At 40.1% G+C, this 26,761-nt stretch overlaps 1 protein-coding gene and 1 long non-coding RNA gene across 3 annotated transcripts in view; one reads left to right on the forward strand and one right to left on the reverse strand.

The window, feature by feature from the left end:
* Window positions 1–56: 56 nt before the first annotated feature.
* LOC133608560 (uncharacterized) lies at window positions 57–26,603 on the forward strand. Its single transcript, XR_009815613.2, has 5 exons — window positions 57–467; window positions 12,757–12,848; window positions 16,006–16,108; window positions 24,162–25,293; window positions 26,514–26,603. It is a non-coding gene; the product is annotated as an uncharacterized lncRNA (long non-coding RNA).
* Window positions 16,554–26,761, reverse strand: part of cemip (cell migration inducing hyaluronidase 1) — a 344,459-nt gene continuing 334,251 nt past the window's right edge. For both annotated transcript variants that reach the window (XM_061963866.2, XM_061963867.2), the window contains 3 exons: window positions 24,151–24,308; window positions 20,334–20,434; window positions 16,554–18,127 (listed from right to left, as the gene is read on the reverse strand). In XM_061963866.2, the coding sequence (XP_061819850.2) occupies window positions 18,000–18,127; window positions 20,334–20,434; window positions 24,151–24,308 (387 nt within the window). In that variant the 3' untranslated portion in view covers window positions 16,554–17,999. The remainder of the gene's footprint in view (window positions 18,128–20,333; window positions 20,435–24,150; window positions 24,309–26,761) is intronic.

Genomic DNA, 26,761 nt, shown 5'->3' on the forward strand with positions numbered 1-26,761 from the left:
GTAAAAACACAGCGGATACAACAAATTGTGGGAATGATTTTTCAAAATAAAATACGTTTTCTTTGAGATGCGCAGTGTTGTGGGGTCGGGATGGTTGACTGTTGTTGTTTGGTAGAGCATCAAATACTAATTTTCCCTACGTTACCGTATTTTAATAATAGAATGGAGTTGGTACTGTAATATCCAGAAACAGTAATTAATGAAAGTACTGCTGTAACGGGTGTCAGTAGTCGTTTGTGTTCGACGTTGTGTTATCTGGAGAGCACGCCGACATTGTTCCATAGAAGAATGTGTTGGCCAACAAAAAAGGCTCACAGGGGCCAGAGTTCAGCTGTGCTCACGTAAACTGCCGAGCTGTTTCCTGTTTTCTGTGCGACTCCACCCGGCGGCTCTGAACCATTCATTCCCAGCTGCAAGTAGCAGAGCACTCATCACATCACCATGGTGCGCCGGGACTTGTTTTTAAGGTACATTCTTGAGATTTGCTTCATCATTACTATGTACAAAACACAACTTCAGTAGTACTGGCCAAATAATTGAGGTTATTTTCATTCATTTCTGGCACTGTTGTCCAAAGAGTGGACTGGGGGCCATTTGCAGTCCGCAGCCTCAGTGTTGTTGGCCTGCAGCATATTGTTAGAATAATAACACAAAATACAACAACAAGAAAAATGTAAGAAAAAAAGAGAGTGTAGTAATGTAATGAGAAAACGCTGACATTTTGATACTACTCAATAATGATAATTCCTCGTTTTCACCTATAACACAAAGTTGGCACAAAGTTGTCTATTTCAAAAGTTAGAGAGGTTAGAGTGCATTTTTGTGCCGAATATCCCGACTAAAGCTGAAACGATTACTCGATTAACTTGAGTAATTCGATTACAAAATATATTAGAGGAATTATCGCTGCCTCAAGGCTTCAAGATTTTTTTTACGGCATTTTGCCTTGTTAAGGCCATGTCCACACGAACACAGATACTTAATAAACTCATACTTATCTCTGCGTTTAGGCCTCTTGTCCACACGCATACTTTTGCCTTGAAAAACACAGACTTTTACAAACTTTTACAAAACTCTCCGCTTGGTGTATGCGTGTACACGGCACAAACGGAGACTTGTGATGACGTCACGGTTGTACGCTGTCGCTTCCAAGCTCAACAACACTGCCTTGCTGCCTTTAAACACACTATAAGATGACTAACTGTATGTTTGAACGTAAACATGCTGCTATTTTCACTCAATATTAATACAAAAAGACACATCAAAATGGGCTTTGCGACACTCCCGCCATCGCTAATGACAGTCAGCTGTTTTGGATACGATCGCTGTGGAACCTCCACCTGATGGAACAACTTTGACAAGCAAGACTTTTTGCTCTGTCATAAGAAAGGTGCAACATTATTTTATGTTTTTAGTCCTTGTTTAACGACAAATCTTGAAGTTAACTTACGTGTCCTGCGTCCATTTTTGTAGATTGAGTGCTCGCCATACTTGCCAACCCTCCCAAATTTTCCGGGAGACTCCCGAATTTCAGTGCTTCTCCCGAAAATCTCCCGGGACAACCATTCTCCCGAATTTCTCCCGATTTCCAGCCGGACAACAATATTGGGGGCGTGCTTTAAAGGCACTGCCTTTAGCGTCCTCTCTCACCTGAAAAGGAGACTATTATATATGTCTCCGTTATCCATAGGTTTATCTATAACCCATAAAGTAGGCAGGCATGGAGCTATTTCTCAGCGTGTGTTTATTCCAGCCGGCACGTTAATACACTGACACACAACATCCGGATTCCCATCATGCATTGATTCAAAACTACGTCAAGTAGTAATGTCCAAAAACATAACAGAGACGAAGCAGAAGAACGAAGAAGAGACAGTCATGGCGACGACGAGTAAGAAGAAGAAGTACGCTTGCAAGTTCCAAAATGATTGGAAACAAGAATTTCAGTTCATCCAGGACAGCTCGAATGGGAACACGGTGGCCGAATGGATATAGTCACTCATGAACGGTCAGAGAAGCACAAGGCGGCGGCAACGCAGCACCGGTCACAGCCCAGTATTATGGGCCACCTTGCTAAATGGAGACCAGAGGGTGTAACATATGCCGAGACAAAGATGGCTATGCTGTTAGCTGCAAGCAACATCCCGTTCTCATTTGCGGATGTTTTCAACAAATCCGTGAAGGATATGTTCCCGGATTCAGAGATTGCTCGCCAGTACGCAAATGGCAGAACAAAGGCTACTCAAATAGTGAAAGGTAAGTGTTATTTTTTTTTTAAGTAAGCAGCAAGTACAGTACAGTTAGTAGAACAACTGTCTTTTCATTACTGTGTACTGTACTATATATATATATATATATATATATATATATATATATATATATATATATATATATATATATATATATATATATATATATATATATATAAGTACCTCGGAGTCTTGTTCACGAGTGAGGGAAGAGTGGATCGTGAGATCGACAGGCGGATCGGTGCGGCATCTTCAGTAATGCGGACGCTGTATCGATCCGTTGTGGTGAAGAAGGAGCTGAGCCAGAAGGCAAAGCTCTCGATTTACCGGTCGATCTACGTTCCCATCCTCACCTATGGTCATGAGCTTTGGGTCATGACCGAAAGGACAAGATCACGGGTACAAGCGGCCGAAATGAGTTTCCTCCGCCGGGTGGCGGGGCTCTCCCTTAGAGATAGGGTGAGAAGCTCTGCCATCCGGGGGGAGCTCAAAGTAAAGCCGCTGCTCCTCCATATCGAGAGGAGCCAGATGAGGTGGTTCGGGCATCTGGTCAGGATGCCACCCGAACGCCTCCCTCGGGAGGTGTTTCGGGCACGTCCGACCGGTAGGAGGCCACGGGGAAGACCCAGGACACGTTGGGAAGACTATGTCTCCCGGCTGGCCTGGGAACGCCTCGGGATCCACCGGGAGGAGCTGGACGAAGTGGCTGGGGAGAGGGAAGTCTGGGCTTCCCTGCTTAGGCTGCTGCCCCCGCGACCCGACCTCGGATAAGCGGAAGAAGATGGATGGATGGATGGATGGATATATATATATATATATATATATATATATATATATATATATATATATATATATGTATGTGTGGGAAAAAAATCACAAGACTATTTCATCTCTACAGGCCTGTTTCATGAGGGGGGGTACCCTCAATCGTCAAGAGATTTTAATGGGAGCATTCGCATACCATGGTTTATATAGGGCACAGAGTGGGTGGGTACAGGCTGGCCTAGGGGCGTGGTGATTGGCTCATGTGTTACCTAGGAGGTGTTTCCGTCTATGGCGGCATGTTGTTACAATTTCGCTGCGCTTGTTGAGGGATGACAGGTCTGGACGGTAAATAATAAACAGTTTCTCTTTCAAGCATAGGTTGCATCTTTTATTACCACTATTGTAAGGTGTGCTGGATGCAAGAATTTGCCATGTTATTGAATATTCAACATTATTGTCTTTGAGGTCCCAAATGTGTTTGCTGAGTTCTGTGGTATTTCGCAGGTTTTTGTTCCTGAAAGAAGCCTTGTGATTGTTCCATCTGGTTTTGAATTCTCCCTCGGTTAATCCTACATATGTGTCGGATGTGTTAATGTCCTTGCGTATTACCTTAGATTGGTATACAACTGATGTTTGTAAGCATCCCCCGTTGAGAGGGCAATCAGGTTTCTTTCGACAATTACATCCTTTGTTGGTTTTGGAGTCGCTCTGTCTGAGGGCCGACGGCTCATTTGCAATTGTTTTGTTGTGGTTTGAGATGATTTGTCGTATATATATATATATATATATATATATATATATATATATATATATTTATATACATACAGTATATATATATATATATATATATATATATAGTACAGTAATATATATATATATATATATACATGTATATATATAAATATACTCCTCCCCCCTTAACCCCGGCCCCGCCCACCTCACCCCCCAATCTCCCGAATTCGGAGGTCTCAAGGTTGGCAAGTATGGTGCTCGCGCGTAAAAAGCGACCAAGCAACTAAAAAAGAAATAGCGTCTTCCTCGTAGTGTGTACTGATGTTAAAGACAATATACACTTCATTACACATATCACTATATCAGTGGTTTTTAACCTGGGTTCAATCGAACCCTAGGGGTTCGCTGGGTTGGCCTCGGGGGTTCGGCGGAGGTCAAGACACATCCGACTCATCGTGTAAATAAAAACTTCTCCCTATCGGCGTATTATGTATATGGCAACCGCAGAAGTCACACTGATTTGCAGGCGTGTAATTTGTTGTGAGTTCATGCACTGTGTTGGTTTTGTTCTTTGAACAAGGTGATGTTCATGCACGGTTCATTTTGTGCACCAGTAAAAAAACATATAACTTTGTCTTGAATTTGAAAAAAAAAAAGTTTATTTTTCACTAAAGAAGGGTCCGGTGAATGCGCATATGAAACTGGTGGGTTTTGGTACCTCCAACAAGGTTAAGAACCACTGCTCTATATCCATGATTAAATGCTTTATAATTACTCGAGAGTTTTTCAGCGGTACACGCACGTCGGTGCACTTTATATAGGCACTTAAACATGCAAAAGGGTTTCGTTAGTGTGTGCTGATTGTAAAAATACACAGCACATGGAATACATCACCATGTTGCTGAACATGTTATAATTCTATGAGTGTTGGGTTTCAGCAGCACAGGCGTTTAGGAAATGAAAGACAATTAGGCCAAACGCAACAATTGAGGGCACTTGTTAACATGTATAATTAAACCTTATTAAGCAAAACTATTGCTCCGGCCGGCTGCACCAAACAATAATATAAATCCATTTAATAAAGTCAAAATACAAATAAGGCAACAAGAGAAGTATCCCACACTTCTCTTTTGTAACGTACATTTGTACAGCTGATATGGGCATCTACATCAACAATATGATTTGCCTGAGATAGGACAAAAAAATAATAAAAAATTAAGCAAAAATATGATTTATTCGATTACTTGACTAATCGATTGGGATATTCGATAGAATACTTGATGACTTATGTTGGGTTTCCTCTTTCTTCATTCATCTTCAATGAATACTCCAGTTGTATATATATGAAAGATGATGGTTTATTTTAAGGATGGTTCAGTACAATGCCTCACAGCACCGGGAAACAAAACATCGGTAACTGTGGAAAATAGAACACAACTCCATCCAACTTTTCTGTGTATGTCTCACATTCTCTCGCGCGAAGTGAACCGGAAGAGATCACGTGACAATAGCGCGGATGAACCTGCACTACCGTATATAACCTATTGGAGGCGCATAACAACAACAGCAAGCCTTTCTTCTCATGATACACAGCAACAGCATTAATAACAATGAGATCACATTTACTCAACACCCCCTTTGATCTCATAACCATGAAACAGTGAAACACATTAGTTTCCAAAAAAAAATAATTTGAATTTGTCAATCTTGGCTCTTGTTGTAGGTTTTGTTAAGATGTCTGCAACCATGTCTTCTGTAGGACAGTAGACTAATGAAATGTTCCCTTCAGTGAGTGCCTCACGAATGAAATGATATTTAACATCAATATGTTTGGACCTCTGTCTATTAACTGGATTTTTGCTCAACAAAAGAGCCCCTTGATTGTCTCCATGAATTGTTGTACAATTGTACAAACATTTGTCCATGCCACTCAACAGTTGGGTGATATAAATACTTTCTCGTGTAGTGTTGGATAAGGCAATATATTCAGCTTCACAAGTTGACAATGCAACTGTTGGTTGTTTCTTTGATTTGCAGGATATAGCTGGACCTTGTTTTGTTAGACCGAAACAATATCCACTAGTGCTGCGTCGGTCTTCCATTGATGATGCCCAGTCTGAATCGCTAAATGCAATCAGGTTGAGGCCTTCCTCACTTTTCTTGAAACTTAGTTCAAAGTCATGTGTACCCTTGAGATACCTTAGCACATGTTTGGCAGAAACTAGATCCTGTGCTGTTGGCTTTGCCAATGTTTGTGATAACCTACCAACAATCCAGCTGATATCTGGTCTGGTGCAGGTCATGGCATAGATCAAACTACCAATGATTTCACGGTATTCTCTGGGGTTTACCACCTCGGTAGTATCACACTCATTTTCATTTGTAGTGCTCAGTTCTACTTTCTGTTCAGAAGGAGTGCTTCTAGGTTTGCATTCTGACATGCCAAATCTTTCAAGCATCTTTTGTATGTACATTTTTTGATCCATTTTGATTTCATTCTGTTTCTGTTCAAAATGAATACCCAGGAAATAAGATATCTTACCCAGGTCTTTCATGTTGAATTTGGCTTTCATTGTTTCTTTGAATTGCTCAAGTGCTTCTTTGCTACTTGCAGCAATGATCAGGTCGTCCACCCAGATGATAACAATGACTGTTTCATTTTCTGTTTGTTTTCGGTAGACACAATGATCAGATAGGTTTCTTTTGAAATTGTTTTGCTCTAAATGGTCATTTAGAAGTTTGTACCAATTTCTTCCTGATTGTTTTAGGCCATAGATTGATTTCTTCAACCTAAATACTAGTTTTTCACCTGTGTCCGATGTTTTCTGAAAACCTTCTGGTTGTTCTAGGTATATCTCTTCATCAATGGGGGCATGTAAATATGCCGTTTTCACATCCATCTGGTGGACGGTGAGGTCATTTTGGACAGCTATTTGCATCAATGCACGCACAGAAGTAATGTCTGCGGTTGGTGCAAATGTTTCTTGATAATCTATACCTTCAGTTTGACTGTATCCTTTGGCAACATATCTAGCTTTGAAAAGCTGTCCTTTCTCTGTGTTTTCTTTGAGGGCATAAACCCACTTTCCACCTACTGTATTTTTCCCTTTTGGTAATGTTAGTTCAAATGTGTCATTTTCTTTGAGAGATGCCAACTCGTCTTTCATGGCTTTTTCCCAGCTGGCTGCCTCTGATGACATCAGGGTGTCTTTATACGTCTGTGGGACTCCACACATTGCCCTGCAACAGTGATCAATAACGTCATGGCTTTCATTGATATCATCAATGTTTGTTACATATTCCTCTAAGTATTTTGGAGGAACAATTCTCTCTCTCTTTGGGTAACGACCTCTTTGTTCTGTTCTAGTCTCTGTGTTAGTTGTGGCATCATCTAACACCACATCCTCTTCTACTTCTAGAGTTTGTGTTTGGTTATCAACATCATTTTGAGCTACAGTTTGATTTTCGATGCTCACTAATTTTTCTGATACAGTGTCAGGTAGTTTGGTTTCATTGCTTTCGCAATCTGGGATTTCCAAGTCATACGCATTTGTTTGTGTCTCTTTTTCTGCAGTGTTCTTTTTGGTGAATTTTACCAGTCTGTGTTTTGACACCTTTCTTGACTGTGGATCATAGACCAAGTATGCTGGACTATTTTTACTATAGCCCTCAAATACTCCTTTCTCACACCTTGGTTCAAGTTTCTTGTGACTGTGAGTGTATGCGTAACACTCCGAGCCAAACACCCACATTTTTGAAATGTTGGGCTTCTTTCCAGTTAGCATGAAATAAGGTGTGTTCTTTGTTCTGTCATTGTAACATCTGTTCCGAATGTGGGCGGCACTTTGAACAGCATAAGGCCATAATGTTTTTGGTAACTCTTTTTCTAGTAGCATACACCTTGCCATTTCAAACAGTGTTCGCCACTGTCTTTCAGCTGTACCGTTTTGATGAGGAGAATAAGGTGACGAGGTTTCATGTCTGATACCTTTCTCTCTCAAAAGTGTTTGAAAATCGTTTCCAGTGAACTCAGTTCCATTATCTGAGCGCATACATTTTACGTTGCCATATGGGGAAACGTCTGCAATGAACTTCTCTGTCGCAAGGGTAGTTTCACTCTTATTTTTCAAGAAGTAAACAAATACTGCCCCTGAATAATCATCAGTAAATGAGACTGAATATTTATGCCCATGTAATCCAATGGGGTCAATGGGACCGGCCAGGTCAGTGTGCACCAGCTCTAGGGGTGCACTAGCTTTGACATCAGGTAATTTGTTCCTAGTGTTAGTGAATTTTCCTTGTGTACAAATGTCACATTCTATCTTTGTATCACCTGTAACTGTCATGCCTGTCACAACATTTTGAAGCTTCAACACATCATTCACATTGCAGTGCCCCAATATCTCGTGCCATGTTTTCACATCACAACATAGATTCACTTTGTCTTTTGACATAATGTCATGCACAGAGTCATCATACAGTTTTTGATGGTTTACCGTTTTGAGGTAGTACAGTCTCTCGTGTACTTCTATCTTGAAGGTGTTTCCTTCTTTCGTGATGAGCCGGTTTTGTCCTTCTCCGAAGATCACTTGAGCTCCATTAGTCGTGGCTGCTTTCACCGACATGAAGTCTTGTGGGTAGGTTGGGATGAACAAGGCGTTCTTCAGTGTGACAGGGACGCTTCTCCCATCTGTGTTGCGTAGAAGAACCACTGCATCGCCTCTCTTCAGCGCCACGTTGTTCTTCCTTGTTCCATCGGCCAACTCCATGTAGTGTTTGTTTGGGTTAAAAGTCTCATCAAATCGTGTGAATTTGCTCTTCTCAGTGATTATGTGTGACGTCGCCCCACAGTCCACCATCAGTCCATTTTGTTTGATGCCGTCTGGACGCACCAAATGACTGGCTTAGAACACAAAGGAGGTGCCAATTTCCTTTTAATCTTCTTCTTTCTCCATAGTTTGTTTAGCAGAGTCAGGCTTGGTTTTTCTTCTGCACGTCGCGTCTGTATGTGTTGTGCTTCGGTGGTAGTTGCACCACTTTGGTGTTGTTTTGTGGGGACAATTTTTCGCGAAATGTCCACGATTCCCACATCCATAACAGGTCGCTGACGCTATGTCCACTTTCATTACGTTGTCTGATTTTGGTTTGTGTTCAAATTTCTCTGTCTCTTCGTAGCTTCGTAGTTTGCTCTTGAACTCCACAAAAGTCACTTCATCGTTGCTCTGTCATGTGAATGACGAATGGTTTGTATGGTTCCGGTAGGCCCCGCAGAACCATAGCAATGCTCAACTCATCGCTTATTACTTGCTTTGTATTTCTTAAAGAAGTCACTATCTTTTCGGCTCTAATGATGTAGTCTGTAATAGTTTCTTCTGAGTCTTTCTTCAGGGAACACAATTCGTTGTACAGGGAAATAATTTTTGGCTTACCATCACTGGCATAATGGCGCCGTAAAATTTGTAGTGCTTTGCGACCATCGTCAGCAGCGTCTCTCATTACCAACGACAGACTTGTGTCGTCTAGGAACTGGATTAGCTCTGCAAAGCATTCTGCATTCTTCTCTGGGTCAACCTCACCAGAGGAAAGTATTGTGTCCTTTAAACGTTCAAGTCTCATGTGACCAAGAAATTTTACTTCCCAAAGTTCGTAGTTGTCCTCGTCTCCATCGAAGATCAAGCGCTGCCATCTTCCTCCCCTTGCACGTCTGGGCCCATAACCTGTTGGGTTTCCTCTTTCTTCATTCATCTTCAATGAATACTCCAGTTGTATATATATGAAAGATGATGGTTTATTTTAAGGATGGTTCAGTACAAGGCCTCACAGCACCGGGAAACAAAACATCGGTAACTGTGGAAAATAGAACACAACTCCATCGAACTTTTCTGTGTATGTCTCACATTCTCTCGCGCGAAGTGAACCGGAAGAGATCACGTGACGATAGCGCGGATGAACCTGCACTACCGTATATAACCTATTGGAGGCGCATAACAACAACAGCAAGCCTTTCTTCTCATGATACACAGCAACAGCATTAATAACAATGAGATCACATTTACTCAACAACTTAAATATTAGATAGCTGCAGCTCTAATCCCTACCTTCCCATGCACTAAATTAGTCTAATTTCTCAAATAGTTTGGTTTTTGTATGTTCCCACCTCCATGTGAAGTCTTAGTGTCCATGCACATGCTCCAATGCAACTATTGGTCATACGTTGTGTGCCTCCCTGGGGGACGCTTATTTCCTTTTAGCGCGGCTTAAAGGCTGGTATTCACTCTCGCGTCACGTTGCTTGTGCCAACTCTGACTGAGTCTTGTTTGATTTATAGTTCTTCCGTGGGGTGTAATTCTTTTTCCAAACACAATAGGGCAGTGTCTCCAGAAGGAGCAACTGCAGCTGTCATTGACTAGACACTGTATTTTCTTTTTGTGAATAGTGACGATAAGCAACAACAACGACATCGACATCTTAGTCTACACTGGAACTAATCATTCAGAATCATCAGTACTTTTAATCAACTTAACCAGAGGAATATACCTTAGTGAAGATGGACTGTGCAACTTCTGAACGAGTCACGGCAGATGACGCTATTATTATATACAATGATTTTCGGACGTTTTGGACATGGCACACGAGAGAGCTACCATGTAATTGTAAATAAACAAAACTGTTCAATAACCATTGTAAGTTAACGGCAGGGGTACCCAAACTACGGCCCGCGGGCCGGATCCGGCCCCCCAGAATCCAAAATCCGGCCCACAGGAAGTCCCAAGTTAAACATTTTTTTAATTAATTAATTAATTTATTTATTTTTTAAATCTTTCCTTTCTAATCCATTTTCTACCGCTTGTTACTCTTGGTGTCTCCTACCCGCTCAGGCAAATCATATTGTCTAAAAATGAATTTTCCCATCGATAACGTGACAATGTTAAATGTTGATGAACATCAATGTTAATTGATGTTAAATAACAAAACTGATTATAAAGACAATGTATATATATATATATATATATATATATATATATATATATATATATATATATATATATATATATACACACACAGCCTGGCCCCCGGCCAAATTTTTTTAACCCAATGCGGCCCCCGAGTCAAAAAGTTTGGGGACCCCTGGTTAACGCCATGCAGGTGTTAATCTTTATGGTCATGTTCAAAGTTCACAAATGTTCATAAATTAACCGTGCCAGAAAGGTTATTGACAGTGAATGAGAAGTGATGTGTGTGAGTGATAAAAACGTGTGTGCAGGACAAAGAATATGTATCGGAATTCAACCTATTGTTAGCACAAGATTGGCTATAAAAGTTAAAGAAAGTGTTGCACTTTGTGACTTCTTCTGGACACAACACAATATGCTAAAAAAAACGACACATTCAGTAATTATTTTTAGAGCACACCAAGATATTAAGTACACAATATCAGTTTTCACGGAAATGTTAGTCATTGTTGTTTTATTGCATACAATCATTTATGCATTTCAAGCACAGAGTCTGCTCGCCTGTGTTCAGAACTGACCAATCACAGCTCTGCGTTCTGCATCGCCGGCGACACAAACCTAGGATTTTTGGGAGGTGCACTTGAGCTCTGCGGGAAGCAACGCAGGGGGAGAGGACAAGACGGCGTCGCCTACGTTACGTGACGCCAGAGTATACACCAGGCCTAATATATTGCTTTTCCAGTTGACTGTGACATTACAACATAACATCGGCGGCTCCTCACAAGTCAACAGCCTAAGTCTGTTGTACCTGATGTCTGCTGTATTGGCACATATTAAAACTATTATGTCTCTAATGGAGGCAGCACGGTGGAACAGGGGTTAGTGCGTGTGGGTTCTGGGTTCAATCCTGGGCTCGGGATCTTTCTGGGTGGAGTTTGCATGTTCTCCCCGTGACTGCGTGGGTTCCCTCCAGGTACTGTGGCTTCCTCCCGCCACCAAAGACATGCACCTGGGGATAGGTTGATTGGCAACACTAAATTGGCCCTAGTGTGTGAATGTGAGTGTGAATGTTGTCTGTCTATCTGTGTTGGCCCTGTGATGAAGTGGCGACTTGTCCAGGGTGTACCCCGCCTTCCGCCCGCCCGCGACCCCGAAAGGGACAAGAGGTAGAAAATGGATGGATGGATGTCTCTAATGGCTAGGCTGATGCTCAGACAACATTAAGAACTGAGTGTCAGCAATCAGAGTGTTGCTGTTTACTTGGGTTCCATCCCCACCTTCTACCATCCTAGTCACGTCCGTTGTGTCCTTGGGCAAGACACTTCACCCCTTGCTCCTGATGGCTGCTGGTTAGCGCCTTGCATGGCAGCTCCCGCCATCAGTGTGTGAATGGGTGAATGTGGTAATACTGTCAATGCGCTTTGAGTACCTTGAAGATAGAAAAGCGATATACAAGTATAACCCATTTATCATTTATTTATTATCTTAGATTTCACTACAACATGACACTACGACCAAGAATGTTTTGGAGCGGATGCAGGTTCGAAGTAATGAGAGACCGCCGGTAGAAAGTTGTTTTGAAATCATTTTCTGATCGAGAATCATGGAACCAAAACTTTCGAATGTCTCAGAATTTTGTGGATTGATAGAAGGAGTTCTAAGTTTGAAGGAAAAGACCATTCGAGCCCTGGCATATACTGTTTCAGGGTTGCTATTGTGTACAAACTTGCTAGTTGTGTGGAATACAGAATTATCGCTAATCAGTTTGGAGCGCACACCAGCAGCGTGAAGAAGTTTGTGTACGCTTTATTATTCGCCTTTATTATACAGTATCTGCTATATTCTCTTTCATCTCATCTGTATTTCATTCAGGAGTCGGAATGAATCCAGCATTCTCCATTTCCTCAGCTACCTTCTTAAATAAATCTCACTTTCTTTTTTTCCTCCCTTCGATTCACTTCAAAATGTTAGGGTCTTGTAATTTGTGAATCAAATAAACAGTCTCCTCTTCAATTTAACTGTTGCCTACGTATTTATTGAATGGTATCTGCTTTCAGGTTGGAAAAGACTTGCGCATGTGCAATACAAAGGGTACCCTCCGGCAGCTCACACCCATCCAAGAGAACTACTTTCCAATCGTATAATCTAGGTATGTTAGTCCGGTTTCTCAAAAACCAAACACGATCAGATTAAGGTGTTTCCATGGGTTGTAGAATGCTTCTTTAGAGCCAAACTATTTGAGAAATCAGACTAATTTAGTGCATAGAACATAGTGAGTACCAGGTAGCGTTTACCTTCATTCTGAGCCAATAAGGAAAAAGGAAAAGTAGTTTTTGTATTCATGCATGACAAAACACCACGTGAAGGCCAGGACATTAACAAGCAACAAGCTTGTCGTTGATACTATGGACAGGCCAAGTGATTTTGTTGAACTGTTTAGTCATTTACAATCCTGCAGCAACAATTCTAAACTCATCTGCTATCAATAAAGACCAGTGTTAGGAATAGTGCAGTTATAATATAATAATAATAGTACCGGTATATACAATATAATAATGTAATAAGGGCCAAGAGCTCAGTGCAAGACATGTATGACATTTTTATGACACCTCTTTGAGTGGATGTGTGGAGGCAGACCTGCCCCATTAGCTAATGCAAGGAATTGAAACTGCCTTAGTCTGTTCGTACATTCAATTGTTCAATTAAACATAGGAATGGAAGGAAATTGACTGAACCATATAGCAATTACAGTGTTTACAAAGTGTTTTAAAGGATAATGATTTTTTTCCTACATTTTAAACACTTCCTTGTGGTCTACATCAGGGTTTCTTAACTTTTTTGACTTCGGGGCCCAACTTTTTCACTACAGAGGGGCCCGGAGCCCACTCAAATATTACCACTTACTCTTGATTTTATTCAAATTAAATGATTATACTCAACCGCGTGATGGAGCAGCATGCACACATGATGCCCCCTTCATATTTCTGACTGCCCCCTCATATATGCCTGCCTAAAACCGGCCCTGTTTTTTGGTCAAAATGTTGCAGACATATGTAGATTGTTTTACAGACCATCTTCAAACCACTTTATGACCGTCTCTTAAGAATGCGCCATCTTGTGGGCGGTCCAACTGCGTCTTTTCCCCCATCAGCCATGTTGTAGTTTTTAGCTCTTCCATTTGGAGTCTACTGACAAGATACAAGTTAGGACTATACGCCACTTTTGACAAAAGCGTCAAACTCCAATGGCAGACTCGCACGAACCTCTTCGGATAATCTTTACCATATATGGAGACATCTGCTAATGTCACCAATGTAAAAAACGTCACGAATTGGGATAATTCCAAACAGCCTGATTGGAGGAAGTATGAATGAAGGGAAGATTGTTCTAATAAATATCCCTGCTTTGCCTCAATGGTTTGTTTTCAATGTTTTCGGCACTTATGCAGATCCCAAATACACAAAAACAGGTACCAATAGGTAAGAAAAGTTGGTTTTGCATAATAGGTACTCTTTAATTGAATTCCCTTTTGCACACACGCGCACACACACACACACACACACTTGGGGAACAAACACAAATTATCATTAAAATTATGTTCAAGGTGGCTTCTTTCTTTACATATCTATAGCTTAGTCTCTCTTTAAAACCAGGAAGTGAGTTTGGCACTCCAAGATTAACAACCCCCCCGCCCCCCCCCCACACACACACACACATAACAACCAGTAAAACCACCAGTCATCTGAAAGTGAAACAATAAAAAAATCTGAGTCTGAAAAATGTTAAGTTGAAAATGAAAACACGTGACGTTTTAAATAACTGTAAAAGTAAAAGCTAAAATAGGGTTTTTAAAGGCTACAAAATAATATTTCCATCACTTACAGACACTAATTCTCACGCTCTTTCTTTGTCGTCACATAAGGGATCACAAGCTAACCAGGAAACACATTGTGGCGAGCATTTACCACACGTTTGTGTTTGTTTATAGTGAGGAGCTGGGAGACAATCGGGGAACAATCTCATGAAACATTATGCACTCCTATGAAAAAGAACATTTCAATACATCTTTAAATGTTCAAAGACAGGGAAAGTCATTAGCTACTCCAACGCTTCATAATCTTTTTTGGTGAAGAGTGAAAGAAAATTCAAATGAAATAAACTAAGAATCTCAAAAGTGTCAACTCAGCTGACCAAAGATTTAATGTGTTCTTTGTCCAGACATTGTCAACAAGCAGACACAAACGCAAAGTAAACAAATTGTTCAGTATTTTTTATTTCTGTACAAAAGTCATAAAAGAAAAACATTTAATTTTTTTCAGTTTACAAACTCAAGTCATATACACAACACATCCATTTTGTTTACTGTTAACAAGTCTTTCAGGGAATTAACCTGACATACATTCTGGGCCATTAATGGTTGATTTGAACCGCAATGATTACAAGCAACGACAACATCTTCAATGACGATCTCTTATTATTATCGCTTATTATTTACACAGAAACAAAATATATACTTGTATTAAAATACGGTACAAGTAGTACACACGTACTGTGGATTCGCCCACAGTTGAACTCGAAATGTTTCAAACTACCATCTTTTTTATTCCATCAGGACAATGATCCAAATACATCACAATGGGCTAAGACACAATTAAGCTTGTGGAATGGCCTTAGAATCTGTGTGCACAGTGCCAGAAAACTAACTTAAATGAACTCTGCAGATTCTGCCAAGAAAAGAGGTCCAATAACCAGACTTGTCAAAAGAAAACTTTTCTGGTTTAGGGTCAGACTTGCTAAGGGACTTTTAACCATTGTGTCAATAAATGATATGTATCATTTTTACCAAAATAAATATCAACTTGTGCACACAATTGTTGTTTTTGAAGATGGACATCCTATTATTTATTCCACTCACAATTTTAAATCCAGCATTAAGGGCCCCTAAGTCATGTAACATTCATGACCAAGAATAGTGTACATAAACTTCTGACCACAGCTGTTGAATGAATGATATCTTTCATGAAGTGTACACACAGGACAGTCACAACCGTGCAACTCAGATGATGCCCCTTACAAATTTAGACGGCTGGTGTTCTGTACAATAAATAAGTATAAAATATATCTCTTATCTGCTAATTTTTGAAAAAACACATCCAACACACATAACACAGAAATACTGCTACACCCTCCGAAAAAAGACCAGCTATTTCGGCAAAGGGAGGATCCTTTGTCAAATCAGATTGAGATTGATATTTCTGCATTGGATTTGACTCTTTAACAATAAAACCTTTTTTTTTGTTGTTTAGGGCTTCTTGCTTAGATACACAGAGATGGACCACAAGCACACACAAACATGAACATCATCACAATGTCAATTGGGGAAACTTTCCAAAAGTTACCAATCACTGGGTGAGATGCAAACAAGGAATGCAATTTTAAGCATGTAGTCAGGTAGAACTGTGCATGTGTTACAAGCAAGCACATTCATTTACTTGCGGCGCCACCTATTCGCCTCTGCAGATCAATATTTGAAACATTTATGTAACTTGTCGTTAAAACGCCACAGTATGCATGGTAACTCAGCTACTTAACACACCTCATATGCACCCGGTCTGCCAGAGAATAATAAGACCCAGCATGAGGGATCGGTGTTGCAAACTTAGCAACTTTGCTATATTTGGCGAGTATTCAGACCCCTGTCGATTCTCCTTTTCAAAAAAGAGACTAGCGACAAATCTAGTAAGGAGACTTGGGGAATGACATTTGCAGTTCCTAACATTTGTTTTATTGTTCATGTTTTTACTCGCTATTTGTCATGTCATCTGGGAAACACTGTAAAATTATCCCCCATTCAAATATACCGTAATCATTTTTGAACTTTAAAATCAATTCACTGTAAACATGATGTACTCTACTGTACTTTGTAAGGGGACACAATTACAAAATCAGCAGGGAATCATGCTCAAGTACGATTTTCCCCACTGTATAAAATAATTGTCTTAAAAAAAAAAAATTGGGTCAGAGATTGTGTCTGACATCAAAAGTTCCACGATAGAGTATGTGATAAAAATAACAGCAAACAAGCCCTGCATAAATGCTTTTAAATTATAAAGCATGCAGGCATAACCTAATTTTAGGGATTCTTAGGGTATTGAATCAATCAATCAGTCTTTATCGGTTAATGCTCAAAGACTAGAAAGGACAGATCTGAGAAGATGGTATTGGATCAAAGTATTTATCTTCGAAGGTAAAGTCACCCCCAACCAAGGCTGGTTTCACTCTTTTGTGATGCAGAACAACAGTTGTTAAGATACAGTGGAGTGAGACGTTGGTGGGCCAGTGACGAACTTTTGGGTATTACAAATATTTTGTCTATTTTGTGTGAGCCACTACTAAATAGGCAGTACAATTGTTGGATCTTCTATGGTGAGGTTACCCCTAAGCAAGAATTGTTTCACTCTTCTGTGATGCGGAAATATCGTCATTAAAATAGAGTGGGGTGAGACCTCTAACAGTCAACAACTTCTTTCACAATCTAGTTTCTAATTCTACTTTCACATGACTCAAGGCCTTGAACAGAAAACATAATTTTCACGAAAAAATTTACCTGCCTAACATGTTCCGTTTGCCATACAAAGCTAACATATATAACAACTACTGTGCTAGCGATAAAACATAAGCGTCGAACCAGCCTTGATTCTTTTGCAGATACGAAAAGGTACATTGTCCCTTTCATGCTGTCTACCGATGAGGGTCTAGGTACCATTATGTGAAAACATAACTCATAACTATTCCTCTCATGAACCCATGCACACAAAAGAGTGAAAATGAGTCAAAACATCCCCCTCTAATATGTTGCCTATGCTATTATTTGTTGGACAAATACACCCATTGACAAATTTGACCACTTGACCTGACATATGTGCTCGACTGTAACTTGAGGGCACCTTGCCAAATCATCAGGAAACTTTGTACACAGTTTTAAGGGACTGACTAGCATGTGTGCAATGTAAGCAAGATTGATTAAAAAACATAGCCGCCATCAAGCAAAACACATTTTGGCACAACCCAAGAGTCTGAGTCTTGTGACAACATTTGAACGCAATGGCGTGTCCTCATTTTTACACAAGTGTGGAATCATGGTGGACATTGTTCTTCATTCCCAACACATCCAAACTCAAAACACACCAGGTGGTGAAGCAGCTCAGTCTGCAGTGCTGACTACATGAGTGTATTATATGCGTGTATTTTTTATGGGTATATAGGGCCAACATAGTCTCTTTGTAGTTCTTTTTGCCACTCATAGCTTCATCTTGTGGACCACAGGGATGGGAAGGACCTGGTGGATCTTGGCGCTGTTGGGGTCCACTTCCATTCGAACCCAGTCAGGGCGAAAGGAGCCCTTGAACCCAACAAAAGTCAACTTATCTGTGGGGAGGAAACGTTACGTTATTTCAAAATAAAAGAATGACAAGGATTTATATAGCGGCTTTAAAGGAACACAAAGACATTTAATTTAAGCTCATTAACACAAACTAAAAACCTAATAAACTTAGCGACTGTGCTCATTTTCATGTTTATAATTTAGAAACAATTCTGTTCCTTTTTGTTAGTTAAACGAGTTCTGCTCAAAACTTGCCTGTTTTAACAAGGAAATACAAGTAATTCACTACTCCTATAGAATTACAACTGTGCGTGTTGTGATTGTGTGGTAAACAAAAAGTAAAGATTCCTTCTAAAGTATGGATATGCATTACACTCACATAATACACATTAGTTACAGTTGAATAACAACAAATATTACATTTCATAATGTGAAACATTTATTGTATAAAATAACAGAAATAAAAGTATAACATTTACATTAAAAAGCATAAACTATTTATTAATTTACATATATACATAGTATAGTAAGAATGTTGTGTTCAAGTGACTACCAAGTAAAATAATAGTGGGAGTGTTGCGTTCAAATTTCTACTAAGTACATGAATAGTAAGGATGGTGTGTTCAAGTGTTTACCAAGTAAAATAATAGTGTTGCATTCAAATGTCTACTCAGTACATTAAAAGTAAGAATGTTGTGTTCAAATGTTTACCAAGTAAAACATAAACGAGAGTGTTGCGTTTAAATGTCTACTAAGTAGATCAATAGTAAGAATGTTGCGTTCAAGTGTTTACAAAGTAAAACATTAACAAGATTGTTGCGTTCAAATGTCTATTAAGTACAGCAATAGTAAGAATGTTGTGTTCAAGTGTTTACCAAGTAAAACAAACAGGAGTGTTGCGTTCAAATGTCTATTAAGTACATCAATAGTAAGAATGTTGTGTTCAAGTGTTTACCATGTAAAATAATAGTGGGAGTGTTGCGTTCAAATGTCTATTATGTACATCAATAGTAAGGATGGTGTGTTCAAGTGTTTATCAAGTAAAATAATAGTGTTACATTCAAATGTCTACTAAGTACATTACAAGTAAGAATGTTGTGTTCAAGTGTTTACCAAGTAAAACATTAACGAGATTGTTGCGTTCAAATGTCTATTAAGTACATCAATAGTAAACATGTTGCGTTCAAGTGTTTACCAAGTAAAACATAAACGAGAGATGTGATGTTCATGCACAGTTCATTTTGTGCACCAGTATAAAAACATGGTAACACTTTAGTATGGGGAACATATTCACCATTAATTAGTTGCTTATAAACATGCAAATTAGTAACATATTGGCTCTTAAGTACCGGTAGTCATTATTAAGTACTTATTAATGCCTTATTCTGCATGGCCTTATTATAACCCTAACCCTCTAACCCTGACCCTAAAAAATAACTCTAAATTAAGTCTTTGTTAATTAGAATATGTTCCCCACAGTCACGGGGTCATGCAAACTCCACACAGAAAGACCATGAACCCAGCACTCGAACCCAGGACCGTTGTATTGTGAGGCACATGCACTAACCCCTGTGTCACCGTGCTGCCTGCAATCATACATACTTTGATTATTTTGGAATGTGAAATGTTAAAAAAGAAATTACAATGGTAGGTATAAAAACACTAACATATTTATCATCTAATGTCTGAAATGGACTGATGCTGTCTTAAAGATGAAGTGAAGTGTTCATTGTTTTGTTTTTTTGGTAACACCTACTGACCACGCACAAAGTTAAATGATGCGGATACGTTTGTTACTGGATATTTAATAGTACGCTTTTGCCTTGGAGACTTAGTATCTGTAATTAATATGCAACTATAATTATTTGATACTTGTTTATATTGACAAGCGTTTAGACTTCATTTTTTTTAAATTAATGTCACCTATTACATATATCTAGATTGTGTGCTTAACTGTTGTGTGGCTGCTAGCTCTTAGTAGCATATAGCCTACCATGTTTACTTTCTGTAAATTACTTTATTAAAATACAAAAAAATTCCAACCTTGTGTGCTGATTGGTAGACATTTCGATGTTAACTGACTGTCCTGCTTTGCACAGGTAAACACAGTGCAGAGCTGCTTCATGAGAGCACTTATTTTAAACATTTTAGATAAAAGAGAATGTAATCCCAAACAAGCTTTTGTGCTGATATCGGACCAATGTATGATTTCAATATCACATCGAGACACTCCTAATTAAAACAGCAAACCTTTCAGTTTGATGTTTGCGGAGGCTCCAAGTCGCTCCAGCACTTTGGTCCACGGTCCTTTTGTCACTAGACGGCCTTTCGACGTCATGAGAACAATTGAACTGCAGAAATAAGCACAAATGTTGTCAATAACAGTAAAAATAGTTGTATTTCTTTTTTCAAAGCTGCAATATGAGTCCTTTTCAACTCTACAGTAAACAGAGCACACAGTGCAGATCCAAATGTATAAACAGATCATGTAATTATGATTTTAAATATAATACTGTAAACACACTGTCCTATGCTTAAACACATACACACACGCACACACACACACATATCCATCCATTTTCTACCGCTTATTCCCTTCTGGGTCGCGGGGGGCGCTGGAGCCTGTCTCAGCTACAATCAGGCAGAAGGCGGTGTACACCCTGGACAAGTCGCCACCTCATCGCAGGGCCAACACAGATAGACAGACAACATTCACACTCACATTCACACACTTGGGCCAATTTGGTGTTGCCAATCAAATATATACATATATATATATATATATATATATATATATATATATATATATATATATATATATATATATATATATATATATATATATTAGGGCTGCAACAACTAATCGATTAAATAGATTAAAAAAATAGTTGGCGATTAATTTAGTCATCGATTCGTTGGATCCATGCTATGCGCATGCGCAGAGGCTACTTTTTTTTTTTTTTTTTAATAAACCTTTATTTATAAACTGCAACATTTACAAACAGCTGAGAAACAATAGTCAAAACAAGTACGGAGCCAGTATGCTGTTTTTCCCCCCAATAAAATACTGGAAAGGATAGAAATGTAGTTTGTCTCTTTTATCCGATTATTAATCGATTAATCAAAGTAATAATCGACAGATTAATCGATTATCAAATTAGTTGTTGGTTGCAGCCCTAATATATATATATATATATATATATATATATATATATATATATATATATATATATATATACACACATATACATATACATATATATATATACATATACATATATATATATATATACATATACATATATATACATATATATATACATACATACATATATATATATACATATACTATATTTCCAAAAGTATTTGGCCACCTGCCTTGACTCACATATGAACTTGAAGTGCCATCCAATTCCTAACCCATAGGGTTCAATATGATGTCGGTCCACCTTTTGCAGCGATTACAGCTTCAACTTTTTTGGGAAGGCTGTCCACAAGGTTGCGGAGTGTGTTTATAGGAATTTTCGACCATTCTTTCAAAAGCGTGTTGATGAGGTCACACACTCATATTGGTTGAGAAGGCCTGGCCTTCAGTCTCCTTTCTAATTCACCCCAAAGGTGTTTATTGGGTTCAGGTCAGGACTCTGTGCAGGCCAGTCAAGTTCATCCACACCAGACTCTGTCATCCATGTCTCTATGGACCTTGCTTTGTGCACTGGTGCACAGTCATGTTGGAAGAGGAAGGGGCCCGCTCCAAACTGTTCCCACAAGGTTGGGAGCATGGAAATGTCATAAATGTTTTGGTATCCTGGAGCATTCAAAGTTCTTTTCACTGGAACTAAGGGGCCAAGCCCAACTCCTGAAAAACAACCCACACCATAATTCGTCCTCCACCAAATTTCACACTCGGCACAATTCAGTCCGAAATGTACCGTTCTCCTGGCAACCTCCAAACCCAGACTCATCCATCAGATTTCCAGATGGAAAAGCGTGATTCATCACTCCAGAGAACGCGTCTCCACTGCTCTATAGTCCAGTGGCGACGTGCTTTACACCACTACATCCGACGCTTTGCATTGGACTTGGTAATGTATGATTTAGATGCAGCTGCTCGGCCATGGAAACCCATTCCATAAAGCTCTCTGCGTACTGTATTGGGCTAATTGGAAGGTCACATGAAGTTTGGAGCTCTGTAGCAACTGACTGTGCAGAAAGTCGGCGACCTCTTTGGCATCCTATGACAGTTCCACGCTGGAAATCACTGAGCTCCTGAGAGCGGCCCATTCTTTCACAAATGTTTGTAGAAACAGTCTCCATGCCTAAGTGCTTGATTTTATACACCTGTGGTCGGGCCAAGTGATTAGGACACCTGATTCTGATCATTTGGATGGGTGGCCAAATACTTTTGGCAATATAGTGTATGTATAAATATACATATGTGTTTATATATTTATATATATATACATACATACATATGTCTATATGTATATATACACATATACATAAATGTATATATACATGCATATACATAGATACAGTACATGTATATACAGATATACACACTTACACATTTACATATATACACATATATGTACACATATACATATATATATATACACACACACATATATATATATATAAATATATATATATATATACATACATACAATATGAGTCTAATAATGACAGTAACAAAAAAATGTATTTAAACAAAAGCATATGTCGCTGATTACACACACATATATATATATATATATATATATATATATATATATATATATATATACATATATATATATATATATATATATATATATATATATATACATACACAGACACACTCACTCATACACATGTATATATATATATACACACTCACAAACATATACACATTACACACACACACACACACACACACACACACACACACACACACACACACACACATATATATACAGGTAAAAGCCAGTAAATTAGAATATTTGGAAAAACTTGATTTATTTCAGTAATTGCATTCAAAAGGTGTAACTTGTACATTATATTTATTCATTGCACACAGACTGATGCATTCAAATGTTTATTTCATTTAATTTTGATGATTTGAAGTGGCAACAAATGAAAAGCCAAAATTCCGTGTGTCACAAAATTAGAATATTACTTAAGGCTAATACAAAAAAGGGATTTTTAGAAATGTTGGCCAACTGAAAAGTATGAAAATGAAAAATATGAGCATGTACAATACTCAATACTTGGTTGGAGCTCCTTTTGCCTCAATTACTGCGTTAATGCGGCGTGGCATGGAGTCGATGAGTTTCTGGCACTGCTCAGGTGTTATGAGAGCCCAGGTTGCTCTGATAGTGGCCTTCAACTCTTCTGCGTTTTTGGGTCTGGCATTCTGCATCTTCCTTTTCACAATACCCCACAGATTTTCTATGGAGCTAAGGTCAGGGGAGTTGGCGGGCCAATTTAGAACAAAAATACCATGGTCCGTAAACCAGGCAGGGGTAGATTTTGCGCTGTGTGCAGGCGCCAAGTCCTGTTGGAACTTGAAATCTCCATCTCCATAGAGCAGGTCAGCAGCAGGAAGCATGAAGTGCTCTAAAACTTGCTGGTAGACGGCTGCGTTGACCCTGGATCTCAGGAAACAGAGTGGACCGACACCAGCAGATGACATGGCACCCCAAACCATCACCCAACCATGCAAATTTTGCATTTCCTTTGGAAATCGAGGTCCCAGAGTCTGGAGGAAGACAGGAGAGGCACAGGATCCACATTGCCTGAAGTCTAGTGTAAAGTTTCCACCATCAGTGATGGTTTGGGGTGCCATGTCATCTGCTAGTGTCGGTCCACTCTGTTTCCTGAGATCCAGGGTAAGAGTTATGGTATCTTGCTCAAAGGTACGTTGATAGGACTACTGGGGATCAAACCCTCAACCTTGAGGTTAAGAGACAATGTAGTGATTGAAAGTTGCCCTGTGGCGGCCTCTTCTGGTCGAAAGACAAAAGCGTTTGCAAACTGTGTTTTTGAGTGATTCACTGCGGCTGATTACTGAATTATTGAATCTTACCCATCTTTCAGTCCACTGATGTAGTTGTCTAGTTGGGCAGGGACACCCTGGAGGATCGTGTTCCTGAAGGCCTTGCTCTCTACCACCTTCCCATGAATCCCATCAATGACCGTCAGCTGCACACCATCTTCTGCTTGGTACAACTTCCTCCCATTGACCTGGAAACCAGCCAAATACAAAGATCCTGAGCTACACGACACACCATTCAACTTTTATTGTTGTAGTAGCTGCCTGCGTTTCCTGTTTGTGCTTCATTTTAGCAGCTTTAAAGGGGAACTGCACTTTTTGGGGAATTTTGCCTATTGTTCACAATCATTCTGAAAGATATGACGACGGACAGATTTTTTTTTTAATGCATTCTAACTTGTAAATAAAAGTCTGCTTACAGCGGAGCCAATGGGAGCGCCTCTATTTGCCCATAAAATCCAATAAATAACCATTTCAAAAAGTGCCAACAATACTCCATTTACATTTCGTGATTTGAATATTAACTAAGTATTAGTGATATTGTTATTATAAGCACTATCGCAGACGAAAAAATTATAGCAGCGCCGTGATCATTTTTGTGTGTCCCTGTTTACATCATCGCGTGGTCTGCTGCTTCCTTGCTCCCTGTAAGTTAATTGTAGATCATAAATCATGCATCTCACCTGGACATGATAAGTCTGAGTAGATATTCCGACAAGTTGGTACACTTTGACAGCCATTTAGGACCCGAAACTGGCGACGACGACACGAAAAAAACGCTTGTTCCCAACCGCCCCATCACCCTGTTTCTTCGTGACTATTATGAGACATTCTTCACTTAAATAGGAATAAATGAACATCCCAGCAGTTGGCATCCTAATGACAGCAGACCTTACACAGAAAGTGATGTTTTATTATGTCTGTTGGCTCTCATAAAGTCTGCAGTGAGCAGAAATCGGTGATGTAGAAAAAAAAGAAGCAAATAGGTAAATATTAAATGTCATTATAAATGTTCTTTTCTCGAGGCAGCGCATAGCCGCTTTGACGACTCCAATAATAAAACACAGATTGTGAAGGTCATTAAAGAAGTGCAACTCTCCCGCCATACTACTACAAGGCGATGCAAGGGAATGGCTGTGGCTGTGGAGGAGCAACTGAGGAAGGATACTGATGCATGTGAGTGCTTTTCCCTTCTCTTTGACTGATAAGGTGGATGTGGCAGAATTGTGTGTTTTCATCAGGATAGTTTTTGAAGACATGGGCACCATTTTGCCAATAAAAGGACACACCAGAGGCGAGGATACTTTTAAAGCTTTCAGGGGATTTGTTAGTGAGATAAAACTGCTGCTCTTCAAGCTGATCTCCATCACAACTGATGGGCCACACCAGTGGGTTAACTGCACTGTGCAAAAAAAGTGAATCTTTCCCTGATATCCTAAGTTCATCCATCCATCTTCTTCCGCTTATCCGAGGTCGGGTCGCGGGGGCAGCAGCCTAAGCAGGGAAGCCCAGACTTCCCTCTCTCCAGCCACTTGGTCCAGCTCCTCCCGGGGGATCCCGAGGCGTTCCCAGGCCAGCCGGGAGACATAGTCTTCCCAACGTGTCCTGGGTCTTCCCCGTGGCCTCCTACCGGTCGGACGTGCCCTAAACACCTCCCTAGGGAGGCGTTCGGGTGGCATCCTGACCAGATGCCCGAACCACCTCATCTGGCTCCTCTCGATGTGGAGGAGCAGCGGCTTTACTCTGAGCTTCTCCCGGATGACAGAGCTTCTCACCCTATCTCTAAGGGAGAGACCCGCCACCCGACGGAGGAAACTCATTTCGGCCGCTTGTACCCGTGATCTTGTCCTTTCAGTCATAACCCAAAGCTCATGACCATAGGTGAGGATGGGAACGTAGATCGACCGGTAAATTGAGAGCTTTGCCTTCCGGCTCAGCTCCTTCTTAACCACAACGGATCGATACAGCACAGTGTCCGCATTACTGAAGACGCCGCACCGATCCGCCTGTCGATCCACTCTTCCCTCACTCGTGAACAAGACTACGAGGTACTTGAACTCCTCCACTTGGGGCAGGGTCTCCTCCCCAACCCGGAGATGGCACTCCACCCTTTATTTACTAGTAAGCATTGCATGGAAATATTTTCCACTTGGGGATAGGTTGATTGGCAACACTAAATTGGTCCCAGTGTGTGAATGTGAGTGTGAATGTTGTCCGTCTGTCTGTGTTGGCCCTGCGATGAGGTGGCGACTTGTCCAGGGTGTACCCCGCCTTCCGCCCGAATGCAGCTGAGATAGGCTCCAGCACCTCCCGCGACCCCAAAAGGGACAAGCGGTAGAAAATGAATGGATGGATGAAAGAAGCGATGGATGTTACGATGAAGATTGTGTTTACAGTTCGGACCAGGAATCGTCAGAGAAGGCTTTTCCATGCTCACTTGGAGGAGAATGATGTTGAGCACAAAGATCTGCAGATCACGTGGATGTTAGGTGGTTAAGCAGAGGTAAATTTTCGGTCAAAATTACGGAGCTGTTGCCTGAAATCCAAAACATCCTGAAGCTTTCAAGTCATGTGGATTACCATACAAAGCTAGAGGACAACCAGTGGCTTTTAGATGTAACTTTCCTCACTGATCTCACTGGCG

Source organism: Nerophis lumbriciformis, linkage group LG06 (genome assembly GCF_033978685.3).
Source record: "Nerophis lumbriciformis linkage group LG06, RoL_Nlum_v2.1, whole genome shotgun sequence".
NCBI lineage: Eukaryota > Metazoa > Chordata > Actinopteri > Syngnathiformes > Syngnathidae > Nerophis > Nerophis lumbriciformis.